At 42.5% G+C, this 14611-nt stretch overlaps 1 protein-coding gene across 2 annotated transcripts in view; it reads right to left on the reverse strand.

Moving 5' to 3' along the window:
* The window catches only part of dachd (dachshund d), a 91471-nt gene that overhangs the window by 14537 nt on the left and 62323 nt on the right, over positions 1-14611 (reverse strand). Inside the window, exons 4-6 of one of the 2 annotated variants that reach the window (XM_041950488.1) lie at positions 9555-9727; positions 9279-9414; positions 8981-9121 (exon numbers count right to left, since the gene is read on the reverse strand). In XM_041950488.1, coding sequence (XP_041806422.1) covers positions 8981-9121; positions 9279-9414; positions 9555-9727 — 450 coding nt within the window. Of the gene's footprint in view, positions 1-8980; positions 9122-9278; positions 9424-9554; positions 9728-14611 lie in introns of both variants that reach the window. The other variant, XM_041950487.1, reaches the window with a different exon arrangement.

Here is a 14611-nt window from a genome sequence, read left to right on the forward strand (position 1 = left end):
AAAGCCAAAAAAGTTGATGAGGTAAAACATTAAATACATTGTCTTAGTACTGTTTTCAACTGAGTGTATGTCTGATGGGATTAGCAAATGATCAGATTCTGTTTTATTTATGTTTTACACAGTGTTCGATCATTCCTGGAATTGGGGTTGTACTATGACGTCAATAGACTTATTTTAAAAACTTTAAATATAACATTATGTCTCTTGTTTTTAAATTTTAATTTCTGCACACTTGCAAAAGCAGACGTCTAAGTGTTGAAAAGGTTGAAATTCATTCATCTGTACAGAAGAGTTACACATAAGAACATAATCCAACTACTGGAGGGTTCGCAGACTCACTTTTCTTCAAGTAAGTAAGAGCCTGCAGGAAATACTGAGAGGATATGTGTGATGATCCATACGAGACAAATTCCTTTAGAATGACTATCTCTTGCACATGTTGTGCACATGTGTGCGTAACGTGCTGTATACACTGAGAAGAAAGAGAAAACACGCGTACGCGGATGCATGCAAACAAAAACCCTCAAACACATACACATTCATTAGGCGCACGCACGACACACACACTAATGTGCCCTCATCACATTTAAGCTAATTTCCTTTTCATCACGGAGAGAGGAAAATGAGTGTTTGCCCCATCCCTGCTGGGGGACAAAGTCAAGAGCCCTGGTCGGTTTGGGCTAGATTAACAGGTAACATTTGGCTCCCACTCTCTTATCACAGCATGAAAATCAAACCGCGTGTTTTCCTCTATCGCTCTCTCTTTCTCCCCTCCCTAATGTTCCCTTCACTTAGAGATGAAATCGCTTGCTGCACAAACCCATTTGGAGAGAGGAGAGAAGGTGAGCGGGATAATCAGGCTGGCCACTGGGCCGTGTTTCCTAAATGCTCTCCAAAACATTACTGTGCACAGGCATAAAATTAGCGCCGGGACCTTAAAATGTTGACATTTAGCATGACTTTTTGGAGAGTGACACCCTCATATTTTCTTGTAGGATATCATTAAATTTCAACTGCCCTATGGCTGTGCCTTTCCATTAATAACCAATTCAGTGTGTCACTTCTCCCTCTCTCTCCCTCTCTCTCTTGCCACCTTTTTAAAGTAATGAGTCCATTGCTTTGCCTTAATAAATTGAATCGTATTCTCAAGGCCATATGACGATAGAGCCACAGATGGACAGGCTGCATGGAGGAAATAACCATAAATCCTTTACTGTCAGAGAGGCGGTCTGAGATGACAAAAGAAGACAATCGTGATGCTCAATTGGGATCACACCAAGATCACAAAAGACAGAGTGAAAGGTTGATTCTCTCTGTTAAAACCATCTTTTCCTGGCGTGGATAAAGAATATTTTTTATTGCTTTCATTGCTGAGAAAACACCCTCTTGTGATTAAATTTAAGAATCTAATCATGCATGGAGATTAGAATACTGACAGATGATTGTCCGTAATGTGCGGCAATGTACGTTCTGCAGAACACTACCACAGCAGAGAAAATTATGAACTACAAATGGTGCTTTTGGAGCATAGATTACAATATTATGGCGCAAACAATTAAAATTGATTTCATGATTTGTTTAACTGTTAGCTGCATAAAGAGGGAGAGAAAAAACTGCAAGAGAGAGAGAGAGAGAGAGAGGAAGAGAGATGGAAACAGTAAGAGCAAGAGGCAAGGGAGCAGAATCCGTGTTGACTTCCATTCAGGAGGAAGATATCTTGTCTTTTTATGCGGCCCATGTCATATTTATTGCATAAAGGTCAGAGTGTTCATTTGTTCAAAGTCAGCGTTTTCCCTCTCTCCTCTCCTCCATGTAATAAATGCAGGGGCTATGTCATTATCGGACCTCTGAGGATTACAGGCTTGGCTGACTGTGATGACTGCATAAAAGCATACAGGACTTTTGTTTCTGCCAGCGCACACCTTCAAATGAGCTCTTAAAGCGAACAGCAGCGGGGACAAAATGGCATTTTGTAGAGAGACGATTCGCAGAGCGGTCGACACGGGACGGGGCAAGGTGATTAAAGGTCAGAGATCACTGTGCTAAACCCACGGCCTTCGGTTTCAGTCAAAGCAGGAGGGTGAGGCTCAGGCTGGAGGAGCAAAAATAAACTTGTGGCTCAGAAAAGAAAATGACGGCCGGGCAGCTTGAATAGATTTCTGTAATTCACCTATCGACTACGAGCACAAACTGTCGAGAAGGTAATACTGGAAGAAGGACATTACGCTGAGGCACTTTGAAGGTGTTTAGATTGTCTTTGCATATTGACCTCCGTAGACCGGGTCCAGTTATTGACAGAAGAATCCCAGAGATTAAATTGGCCTAAACTATTGATCGAGTATTTTGCCTGAATCATTCCCATTTCAGAGGGGGATCATTTGTACTGTATACCCCACTAATCTCTCTGACCCACTAATCATCAAGCCATTTATTGCTCCCTCTTTGTTTAGTTCGCCTTTGTTTAGCATTTATTAATTCATTAGAGCAACTTCTCATGCAGCTTAACTTAGACAGTGACTGGGGAGTCCTGTTTGCACCCGATAGCCATGTGCATTCCAGTAAAATATGCCACCGAATATGCACCCAACATCACAATACACATGCCAATTACATATTGATAATTAAGCATTCAAACAAACAAACAGAGAGGAAATCCCCCGTAATCACCAGGTTTTAATGGAACAAGCATTAGCTTGGTGTGGTTGGCCAGATAGCCTGCTGCTAGATCAGAGCTTCGCTGGGTTTGGGAGGGGGGGGGGGGGGTGAGGGGGGAGGGCAGGGAGACACATTGGTGTCATTGCCTGGCATTGAAATCCTACAGGGAGAGGCGATGCCGTTCTGTTGCTGCTGAACGAGCGGCGACGGCGGCTGGCGCTAATCCAGACTGGATATACTGAGCTGCTTTTAAATGAAGATGAAAGAACAAAAGAGGAAATGGGAAATGTAAACTTTAAAAGGCCTGGCTTAGGAGCGCTTGCTCTATGGCTGCCTGGTGTAGAGGCTCAAAAATGGATGCAAATCCATTAGTAGTCCTGGTTTCACAGTTATAAAAATACTTAAGGGGTTTTAATAGGAGCAACGTGTTAAACGTGTGGAAATCTGTTTTGATAACATTATTCATAACACTGGCTTTGCGCTGTGTGAATTAATAACACTTCATTTGCAGACGGAAGAAAGCTGGCATGGTATTTCCAGTTAAAGAGATTAATTTTTAAACACCTAATTGACAGGCTGGGGTTAGGCAGGATAAGCAACAGACTATAAGGCTGCAGCTGCAAAGTCAAGGTGACTGGAATACTCAGAGAAAGGCTTTCAAACAGCAGAATAGAGAGCAGAGAGGGAGGGAGTGAAGAGAATTAGTCCTCAAGCACTTTTCCCTCCGCCCACCATTCTTCCTCTCTTTATTAGGAATGATTTACTTTCTCAGTGAAAGGATATAAAAGCTCAAGTATAGCGGCGTAATTATCGCAGAGTGAAAATTTAAAGGTTTGACTCACAATGTCCTCAAGTCAGCGAGTAGACTGCCAGACGATAAGAGTGACTGTGTTCAACACTCGCCGTCCAATTGGTGGTGTTTTATGGGCTTTGCCAGGGAAGAGCACACAAACAGCACTCGGCTCTGCAAGTCTGTAAACATGATGGACTATGGCAAACTACTAGGGCTGGTGTTTACCTTGGCAGAGCCTGGCCCTGGCATGTCGGTAGCATCACTTAATTACTGTTTACATGTAAAAACTAAATTATACAAACAACCCCACAGAATGTCTCCAAAAGTACAGAAATACATATTCAGGGTCAACCTTATCTGTCTGCAACAGTTGCCGCTGCGAAGAAATGGATTGTTTTGAATCACAAATTTTCTGCATTGTACATAATCTTCATAATTGTTAAACGCTGTTGTCCAAGGGCATTCGTGTAAATATGTTCCCATAATCTGCATAACAGCAGATGCTCAGATATGTAAAACGCACCTTGTGCTCTCCGAGAGGAGGAGAGAAAAAAGAAAAGAGAGAGGAAAAAAAAAGGTTATTGTTCAAAACAGTTTTATCAGGAACGAGGACTGTGATCATTAATGTCTCCAGTCAAGACCGAGAGATGATTGCTTTGATTACAGACCTGCTTTCCTGACAGTCCGGAGCAGCGTATATAGTGGAGCACTGGTGCCTACTGTGCATCTCTGGTATGGCTGAGTAAAGCACTTGTTCATTTGCAGTGAAGGGTAACATGAAACAGGCCTCAGCCTTCTGATGGACAGGGAGATTTCACCTTCGCCAGTGAATGATAATGCATTATTAAATTTGCCTCTCTGCTCACTAGATACACTTAGCTGACCACAGCATATTTATCTCCCCATCCGAGGCTCACGTCTTGGCAGGAGAAAGCATTCTGTCACTTTTGAGGCATTTCAAAGATTAAAAAGAACCTCTCTCTTTTCAACGTCCCTAAAAGCATTCCCCCTTTTCAGTGAAATGTGATTAGCGGGAGATGGTGTCACGCAATGGAACATTCATGAGGGGGAGAACAAATATCCAAATGAACTCCCATGTCCTCGAGGAATAGCCCCTCTCTGCACCATCAGCAATCTCTCTCACATGGGCTGGGGAAATTTGATTGATCCTCTATTGAATTATTTTTTTGCACTCTTTCATTTCAACAGGACGCACTGACAAGTTGTTTGATCATAAAGCATTATTGTCTGCCAAGTCACATTTCAGGGTTGTGATGGCTAATGATCTTGCCTCCTGACTTAGGGAAAGTCAGGTAGTCAGCATGTGTTTGAAGCTTGCAACGCCAAGGACATCGGGAGGACTGAGCAAAACACTATGCATTAAAGTCAGGAAGATGAAGAGAAGGAGCTTACACCGAACATATCCAACTTTTAATGATACTGTACGGATACCATCAATGTCAGTGAAATATTTACAGCGCGGAAGGCGCACAAAACCGAGGCCGAAACTTTTGCCGGGCCCAAAGTCCCCAAACTCCCTTTTTATCATTGCAAACGCTTATGCAAAGAAGCAACAGAACAGTGACTACAAAGGCTGGGAATCCCTTTTTTGTCTTTTTCATCTTTTTTTCAAACTACAATTCCCTCTCTACATGAGCCCATCAGTGTCCACAGGTCCTTGCCCAAAGCAGCTGCATGTAATAGACTGTGACACTGGTACCTGCTCCACTTCATCATTCAGACAGTAAACTGGGACTGCAGACGGTGCACAGTGCACCAGCACATCAACTGGACATCTAGGCAGCACCCTGACAAAGAAAAGGCGTGGCAGATCAGCTTTGTCCACTGTAGGCGCAGCGTTGCTCGATGCATCAACTGCTGTCCAGTTGATAGCAGGTATGAGGGGATGCACCTCGAGGTGACATAATACACCCCAAGCATCCATTTGTGCTGGGGAGGACACTATGAGTGCATTTCCTGTTGTGTCAACAAGGCTATATAACGCTTACCAGGTGAGTGCCAATATCATTTTACCAGTGAATCACCCACTTTTAAAATACGGTTTAGAGAATCAGTTTTCATACTGTAGTAGCCTCCAACTCTCCTGTCAGGCATTTAGCTCAGCGTAAAAGAGATGTGGCATGTTTAACTGCAGTGAGAGGGCTGAGGTAAAGTGGTGAAATTTGTTGCTGGCAAAATGCTTAAACTGCCACATGGTATTTACAGAAAACTCTTATACTTGGATGTACATACATATGGCTTGCGTTTCAAACACCTTTTCCCCGAGGAAATAAAATGATGTCAAGTGTTTGATGTCCAAAGTGAGTCTACAGCCAAAGGCTTCCGTACCTTTCAAATTTTCCCTTGTTTGTCAGCTACCTGCTGTTTCACGAGACAGAGGCTTGTCGGAAGCTATCGCCACAGACTTTCTGTTTGAAGCAATTCAATTAGTCACATGTGAGATAACACTTAGCTTTCTACTAGCCTTTTTTCTCACACATCATCTAATCTCCCCACTTTTTCTCCGGCAAAATTTGGACAAAAAATAATCAAGTTCAAACAACAGCCCAAAAAAAAAAAAAACAGAGCAACCATCTGGCTACTCTGCACTGGGTGACACAACTTTGGAAACTGTCTTTTTTAGACAACAAACAAGCCTTTGTCCTTCATCAGCAGAGCTGACATGAAAAAGATGAGACATGTTCATAGGATATGAGTGATGTGACATTAATAGTGGGTGTCTCTGAGGTGTCTGGCTATTTAAATAGCCTCCATATGAGCCGGAGCACTGCATCCTTCCACGGTGCCCACTGTGCTCTCTTCTAAGAGTGCATTGCAAGAGATTAATTTAATGCTCTGCCAGGATCATAAAGATCAAACAAGTGGAGAGATATCATTAAACCATTGGAATGTTATCTCATTTATCTAAACAAACTGATGCGATGAACAAGCCTAATTAAAAAGCTCACCATAAACAAAGCTTCGGATGGTGAGGCCTCTCCCCTCTTTAACAATGGAACACATTTATTTTATTAATCTAATGCATCATGTATCATATCATTACAGTTCAATATATCTATCATTAATTTTATTCCCTTCACTTAAAGCTTTTATTGGAATTACTTTGGTTATTAGTTGGTTCTAATGTATTGGTTACCTCTGAATCTGGCTGCTACAATCTCTCTTATCTCGCTGCATAAACCTGTGCATGTTATTCAAATTGCCTCATTTATTATGATAGCTTCCTCATGTAAATTGTGCTGACTGCTCGCCCTTGCACAGTCCTCATTAGACTAATGAAAACCTTCAAACGAAAAAACTAAACAACCTGCCAAATAAAGGTCTGGGGTTATTATGAAAATTACAACTGTGGGAGCCGGGAGAAGCTCTCTTCATTAATTCATGCTCAGCAAATTGGTAACTAATTTAGTTGCACTCCTCTGCATTAATGGGTTATTTTATAAAAATGTTTTCCACAGCCAGAGACCTCTGGTGCACACGCTGGAGAGCTCAGAATCCTAATCAAGTCCAGTGACATATTAGGAATTGACAATCTCAAAGATAATACAGCGTGTGTTTGCGGGTAGATGTGTGTGGGTCAACTAGCTAGAATTGGTGTGGATTGCTAGGTCATTTGCTTTCTCCTCTAATATTGCGGAGAAATTACAGTCCATTTATGTTGATTATCTGAGTATGGAGGAGGCACTTCAGTTAGGATGCAAGATTTCTGCTGCTGAGGAACAGTCAGATGATTTAGTATGTGGATACTTGGTTAATTCTCCTTCTTTCTCTGTTTGTGTTGCTCTGGATGCCTGACTCACTCACACACACACACACGCACGCTCACACGCGTGCATAGACAGTTAGACAGTTTGTGACCCATAAATTCAGCTCATGATCCTGCTAATTATTACTATTCACTGCTTCACACCCTGTGAGTGAAGGTCCAACACTGATCTTCACGTCAGCCTAGCCAACAGGGAACATACAGCCCAATGATTTCCATAGTGGTTTTAATATCATTATCAGCCTCACCCCACCCTGCACCACCCGGCACAGCACAGCTCAGCACAGCTCAGCACAGCTCAGCACCGCCTGCCCCTGCTCTGCTCAAAACCAACAGAGAATACTAAAATCTATTATTTGCTTCATTTTGTATTTAATCTGTCTTGCTTAGTAGATTTCTATCTTTTCTCTGTTCTTCTTTTTTTTTTTTTTAACAAGGACTGCTAAATCCTAATGAAATAATGCCAGCAATTAATAATACATGCATTTACTCTGTACAATGTGACTGAGGTTCAGTGTGTTATGACAGGAAATAGCACATGTGAGCAAGTCTATTGCTGTAAACAAAGAGCTCATTATTTTACATATTTATGCATAAACATCAGTATTAATTTGGGGTATTAAAAATACTTTTTTATCAGTAATGTAATATCTGTGTGCAATTGTGAACATCCAGTTGTCACACTGTTTAATGGTTTTCGGAGCAGCTCTTTTACTTTTTTCCACCCATTTTTTCCTGTTAACAGAGTTGTCCACATCTGTTTACTGCAACTGTTGTGAACAGTGTCCTGTTACAGCGGAGCACATAAGTGCATGGGAATGTAAAATCGACTAATATGAGCCTTTCAAAAAAAGGTTATTTTATTATAAGATGGCTAAAAACAATTCAGCTGATCTACAGTTTAAATGTCTTCGCATCATGTGTAATACAGCATAAATGTAAATGTAAAGCATTTAAACACAGTGACGCCAAAAAAAAAAAGAGATAGCTCCAGCAAGCAAAATGTGTGGCATTTCATTCAAACATTTTGACACATACACACACATACACACATCTTCACACTCACACACACTCGGAGGTAAATGCATATTTGATTTCTGGTCTCTAAAACTTCAGGAGTCTTGTCATAGTGACACAGTCAACAAATTGAAGGGTGACTGCAAATCCTGTCAAAGGCTTAACATTCATGAAATTGTATTATAAATATTCAAGGCCTTAAGTTTTAGCAGCCTTAAGTGTTCCTTTTGGGGAGAAAAAGCACGAGGCACGCAGGACATTTTCTGGCGGGTGTACGGTTAAATGTTATCTTCCGCTTCAGTTGGTACAAAAAAAGGAACTTTCTATCTACGCTGATTCCACTTGAAGGCAACCTGACCAACAATAGTCTCAGACAGCTGTTCTGCCTTTGGTGACACATTAACCTTGGCTCCTTGTCTCCAGTATTAGCTCAGCTGGTCCCTCTGCCTCCACTGATATTAACTTGGAGGTTCAGCTCTCCTGAAAGCCTTCGTCTTTGTCATCAGGCTTCCCAGAATTACAATATTAAAGGCTCTTGGAGTGGAGAATGTCATAAAATAATTTTCATACATTGTGAAGACTGAATTGAAGGAACTAAAAGCTAAATTATAAGTCCTGAACTTAAAATGCAACATTTTCTGATATTGAGTCAGTTAATTTTGTCAGGTGGATCAATTCAGCTGCACCACCTGATCAAACTTTTATTTTTCAAATGAAACCTGACTCACCTTTGTCAGTGTGCATCCTCTTGTGTGCAGCTGCTTCGTGGCTCATGTCGTGGGCCAGGTCTCCCTCTTTAGGTCCAGGGGGGATGTTGGGGGACAGGCCTAGCAGGGCGTGGTTCATGGACAGGCCATTGTGGTGTGCCGCTTAACAGAAGACGACAAAACAGGAGTGACTTTATAGACGTACTTCTCGTCTGTCTTAACACAGAACAAATATAAAGTCTGCACAGCACATTTGGCTTATCTTCGTCACCATTTATCTGTGCAGCTAAGTGCGTTGTGAGGTCATAAAGGGACGTACGTATCCTGTCTGAGGAGCTTTCTGTGTGGGCTGGGGAGCTGGACACACTGCTGCTGCGGTGGGACGATGGGTGACTGCCTGGCCTCCTGTGGTCTTCTAAGGAGGGAGCAGGGGAGGGACTGTCCGGCACACGTTCCTGCAACCCCAGCAGCGACAGAAACACACACGCACACACCCAAAATAAATATCCAGCGCAGACGGAAACATTGCACCACAGGAAGGGGGAAGTTACGTTTGAACCATTGTGACATTGCTGCTTTCTGTTTTAAAAGTTACCTTTATAACAGAGGTGACCATTCTGGAGGGCAGACTCTGGCCCTGTGCTGCTGCGGCCATGTTTGCGATGGTGCTGAGGTGGTTCATCTGGCTCATCGCCATAGTGACAGAGGCTGGGGGCAGGCTGACTGGGATCAGGGGGTGTGGCATCATCATGAAGGGGAGTTCCAGGCCTGAGACACATGAAGAGGTCGTTGGTTACTCAATGATGCATATTATGAGTGAGATATTCACAGGGGAAACTTCTGAGGGTCTGGCTGGAAACTCAAAACCTGCTGCTGTTAATTCAGCAATCAGCAATTCCCACCACTGAGATACCCTTTAAAATTGGTGCCCAATAACACTAAAGCTTTACACTGCCATCCATTAGAAAAAAAATGGAATAATTCAAATTAATCGCGTCTCTGGTATCTTTCCATGTTAACATAATACACATAAATGTTTTACAACACATGTTAATAATAGATACTACTGCAATAATAATAAAGAAAACGGGGATGATAACTATATACACAGTCATTCAAAGACCAAAGTTTACACAGCAATAAAGATGCATCAATTATTCTATGCTGAATAAAAAGGGCACATTATGGAAATTATCTCAATATTTACATATAAAAAATATCTCTGTAAAAACAAAGGCAATCTTGAAAGCCATTACCCAAATGACTAGTTAAATGTGCTAATGACAAACAAGTACCGTCAGACCACAGTATGGCAATGACTTTAGGCTAATTACAGCAGCCTATATTCCAGACCAGTGAGAGAGAAGAAGACGAAAGCGAGACCAAAAGGAGTAAAGTCACTTTCAGCTCGCGCAATAATGGGATTTTCATTTCTTTCTCTTTTATATGCACAGAAATTATTCCATTACAACATCAGAGATATCGTACAAATGTTTTAAATTATTCAATTGCTGTCTAGCAATAGACGCCTAATTGGGAAAATTGAACCATTAGTAGTCCGAAAATGTAAAGAATGTCTAATAAAGATACCATAGGGGGTTAGTAGTTAGTCAAACTGTGGCCCTGCACTGAGCTTCTGAATGGCTTAATGAAAACAAGCCAACTTTCAAAGGACAAGAGCGCAGACAGAAGGTCAAAGCTAGGTGTCTGTACCCCCCCGCCAACCGCGGCACCCCCTCCCTCCCCCTCTGCTCTATGGGGACTTTGAACTGGCAGGATCAAAAGTGACTGGGAACAGTTTGGTCTCATTCCTCCGCCACTCAGATGCTTTTCCTCAAATGCTTTAAAGAAAACCTCATAGACACTATTGGATCTGATTGAGCCTCTCTGTTGATTTTTCACTCCTTTTTTTTCTTCTCGCTTTTTCTTGGCAGCCCAGTTCAAGGTAAAAAAAAAAAAAAAAAAAAGCGTGAAAGAAAGAGGGAAAAAAGGATACTGCACTACAGAAAGCTGATCCACAAAACAACTCCACTCTTCTTTTCTGACAAAACATCAGTAGCCAAAGGGCAAGGAGATCTGCATGGCGAAGCCTCTAAAGAGAAGGACACTGGTTGAAAATGAAAGGACATGAGAAGTACTCCTCTCTGTCATTCCCCTCCTTCCAAAAGAAGCATTGATTTCCATAAGAAAGATGGCATGCAGTTTCTCAGTGGCGAGTATTCCCAAACAATATAAAGCAGGGGAGATTAAAGAAAGGCGGAAGCCAAGCAGCACCTTGTATCAGCGCCTCTGCTGTAGCTCAGACTGAATCAATTACCACTCAGCAGGCTAAGCTCAATTAAAAAACACCACAGAGGGCCTGATTGCAGGGGTACTTACTGTAGGACAACATGGAGAGGTTTAGGCTACCTATCAGCCTTTCAAGGCCACTCAAGGGCCAGAGTGAAGAGACTTATTCTGCCTTTGAGGTGGATACATTACACCCATCCAATCAAACACAGCCACATTCATAAAGACACATGGACTCAAAGCAGACAAATTTGCACCAGATCGATAATGAAGAAAAAGCGGAGGATCCGGGTGACTTGCATCTCTGCTACACCTTGTACATGCTGCTGTATGAATTTTGGTGATGTGTCTCCACCTGACAGGCAACCTGGTGGGGAAACACTGGGCCTCTGTTCGCTCTAAGGGGTATTAGTCTCGCTTTCGGTGCCTGTCCAGCCCCTTTCATGTCACCCCATCCCAAAGCGGTGTTTCTCCCATAAAGGCCCATTCAGGCCACTGTAGGGGAATGTGCCACAGACCAACAAGGGTCCACCAAATCCCTTTATTTGTTGCTGAAAGGAGCCAGGTGAGGAGGATATTGGTTTATTCAAGGAATCTGGCATTTTTGCCAGACAGTTAAGTGTTCTTCGCTTCATTCATATGCAATTTCTCCCCATTTGCTAGATTTAGTCTTGCTAAATAAAAGGATCTCGAGTAACTGTAGGTCACAATCCTGAACAATTTGCAACTTGGTAACAATAATACGCAGGGATTTTTGTGTTTTTCTTCTCCACAAAAACAGAATCAACAAGCATTAGTCAGACTCATTAATCACCTAGATATTGTTTAGATATTCCAGTGGGCAAAGCGTTAGCAACATATTTGTCAGTTTGTGTTTATCTCTGATACAGAAGTTCAGACTTGATGAGAGGTGAATTCCCACAAGCCCCCACCCTCCCCCTCCGAAGGGCATAAACAATGCATTTGGAGTAATTTACCTGAAGTAAGCCTAAGGGACCTGCAAAGGTGAACTCCTATTTACCATCATTAAAACTACAAATCACTTAATACCAATATAAACAGCTCAGCTATTATGTGCTGCAGTGCTTGGGAGTTCACGCATGGATAAGCAAAGATCTGAATCACGGAGGATGAATTGAAATGAATTAAAACAGCCCTTGGTAACAACATGATTAAAAAGCTGTTACATCAGAACCAAACGGCACGGCTGACGGTAGGTCAGACACTTAAAAGAATCACACCGAAAAAAGATTGAATGTTGAATGTTTTAAAATGATTAAAAACAGAGCAGTAATTTATTTTGATGACAGATATGATAACCTGCAGTGATTTGTGCAGCAGTTAATCTTCATCCAAACAGGACTTCAGCCTTTTCTGGCCGTCTAACCCTACAGAGGAAAATAAGAAAAAAGCAACTAAGCCATTGTCATTGAGAATGGTATGGAGGTAGCAGCCAGCCCCTTACCCTTAACTCTGTTGTGGACAGATTTCCCCTGACAAAAATTAAACTAGCTCCTACTTGGCACTTTATTATCTCTTCAACTGAATGATTTATTGTTTGTGGAGCAAAAGAACCAAAGAGAGGGGGAAGATTACATTTCCAGCCAAAGCTCAGGCCTGATCTCGTTTTTTACTCCCTCTGTCCAGGAAAAAAGCTCCCGACAAACAATAATGTCAGCTGTAATTGATCGGAGGTCGCCGGCTGGGCCTGCAGTAAAAGCGCACTATTTAAGCGACAATCGGCCCCGCGCTCTTCAGACGCTGGCTAATGAAGCTGTCTGTCTGGGCTATTTACCTTCTCTTAAATGGAAGGGGAGAGATGTACTGTAAGAGACAGGCTGGAGAGGATCTGCCTCTCGCTCCTGTGAAATAGGACCTGCACATGCCTCAGGAATGTATAATTGGTTGGCGCAGCCAAAGCTGGGGATCCGGTGCTAATTAAATGACTTGTTTAAAGCCTATCTGTCTTTGTTTGGGAGGCTCTGGGCTTCAGAACAATGCATTGTAAATGCTGTTGTCAAACAAACATTCCTGGTTATCCTTTGATTTGAATTGAACAAGACAAAGGGCTGATTTGCTCCGCGCTAAGCCTTTGGTTTTCATGGCGTTGAGATATTTTTTCCTCTTCTGATCCGTCAAACTGAACAGAACCATTCCAGTCGAGCAGCTAAATGAACTGACTCACTGCACAATGCATATGCAGCCCGCCGCTGCAAAACAATCTCGGTTTTCCTCCTAATTGCGCTTGTAAAATGCCCCCATGTCGTGTATGTATTTCTCCAACAAAGGTGAGACGGCGGCGCGCACACATGGAGAGTATTTGTTGTGGTCGTATCGAGGGTTTGCACACCAGTCCCAAAAGGAAATGAACGGCTCATGACAAAGTGTCTGTCATGCGGCAAGACATTCAGAGGTCTTTCCATAGCACTAATCAGCTATTTATCTTTACCATAACTGTTAATCTCCTCCAAAATCAGAAGCCACGTCTGCCATGTGAGATGGAGGGGAGCCTTATGGCCATTAGATCAAACATACGACACAGCCTCCATAAATATGTTGCCTGGCATCGCGGTGCCACTTTACACAACACAAGCACATGCTTACATATGCACGGAAACACAACTGCTCCCACATTCGCACACACACACACACACACACACATGCAAGCAAGAAAAAAACAGACACACGCAGATGGCAGGTTCAGTCAAGGCTGGTGAGTCCTGTTTCTCATTAAAATGGGGGGAGAGAGGAAGGTATTGAGCTTTGATGTAGCCACCCACAGCCCCTCAGTGTCATTGAATGAAACTTTGAAGCCTTTTGTGTTTACGCAGTTAATGTTGATAATAAAGCAAACATCTTGCCTTTGTTAAATACCTGCTGTACACTCTCATACGCGCATGCACCCCCCCCCCCCCCACACACACACACACACACAAGCAAGCGGACACATAAAAAGAATGCATTGCGCCGTAACAAGGACAGGCAAACATGAAAACACACTCAGCACACACTCAGACTATGGGACCGTATAGATAATGCTGCATAGGTACGCACACACGGAGTCAGCCAGACATAAAAACACATGCAAACAATATCTTTTTTACGTTCCAAGAGCCACGATGATTGGACACATTTCAATCTAATTCACATCAACAAACACAATGTGTTTAGCATGCCAGAGTAAAGAGATACTCTTTCCAGTGATTCAGGTGGGCAAAGATTTCCTGCCAAGATGCCTAATGTAATGTAATGTAGGAGAAACCATGATAAGAAAACATTTCTGGTTTGATGAGGTAACATAATTGCTTCCCTACCCAAACCACTGGAGTGTAACATGTGGTAGAAATTATCAAGGAGACAGAC

This window comes from Chelmon rostratus, chromosome 13, assembly GCF_017976325.1.
Source record: "Chelmon rostratus isolate fCheRos1 chromosome 13, fCheRos1.pri, whole genome shotgun sequence".
In the NCBI taxonomy this organism is placed as follows: Eukaryota; Metazoa; Chordata; class Actinopteri; order Chaetodontiformes; family Chaetodontidae; genus Chelmon; species Chelmon rostratus.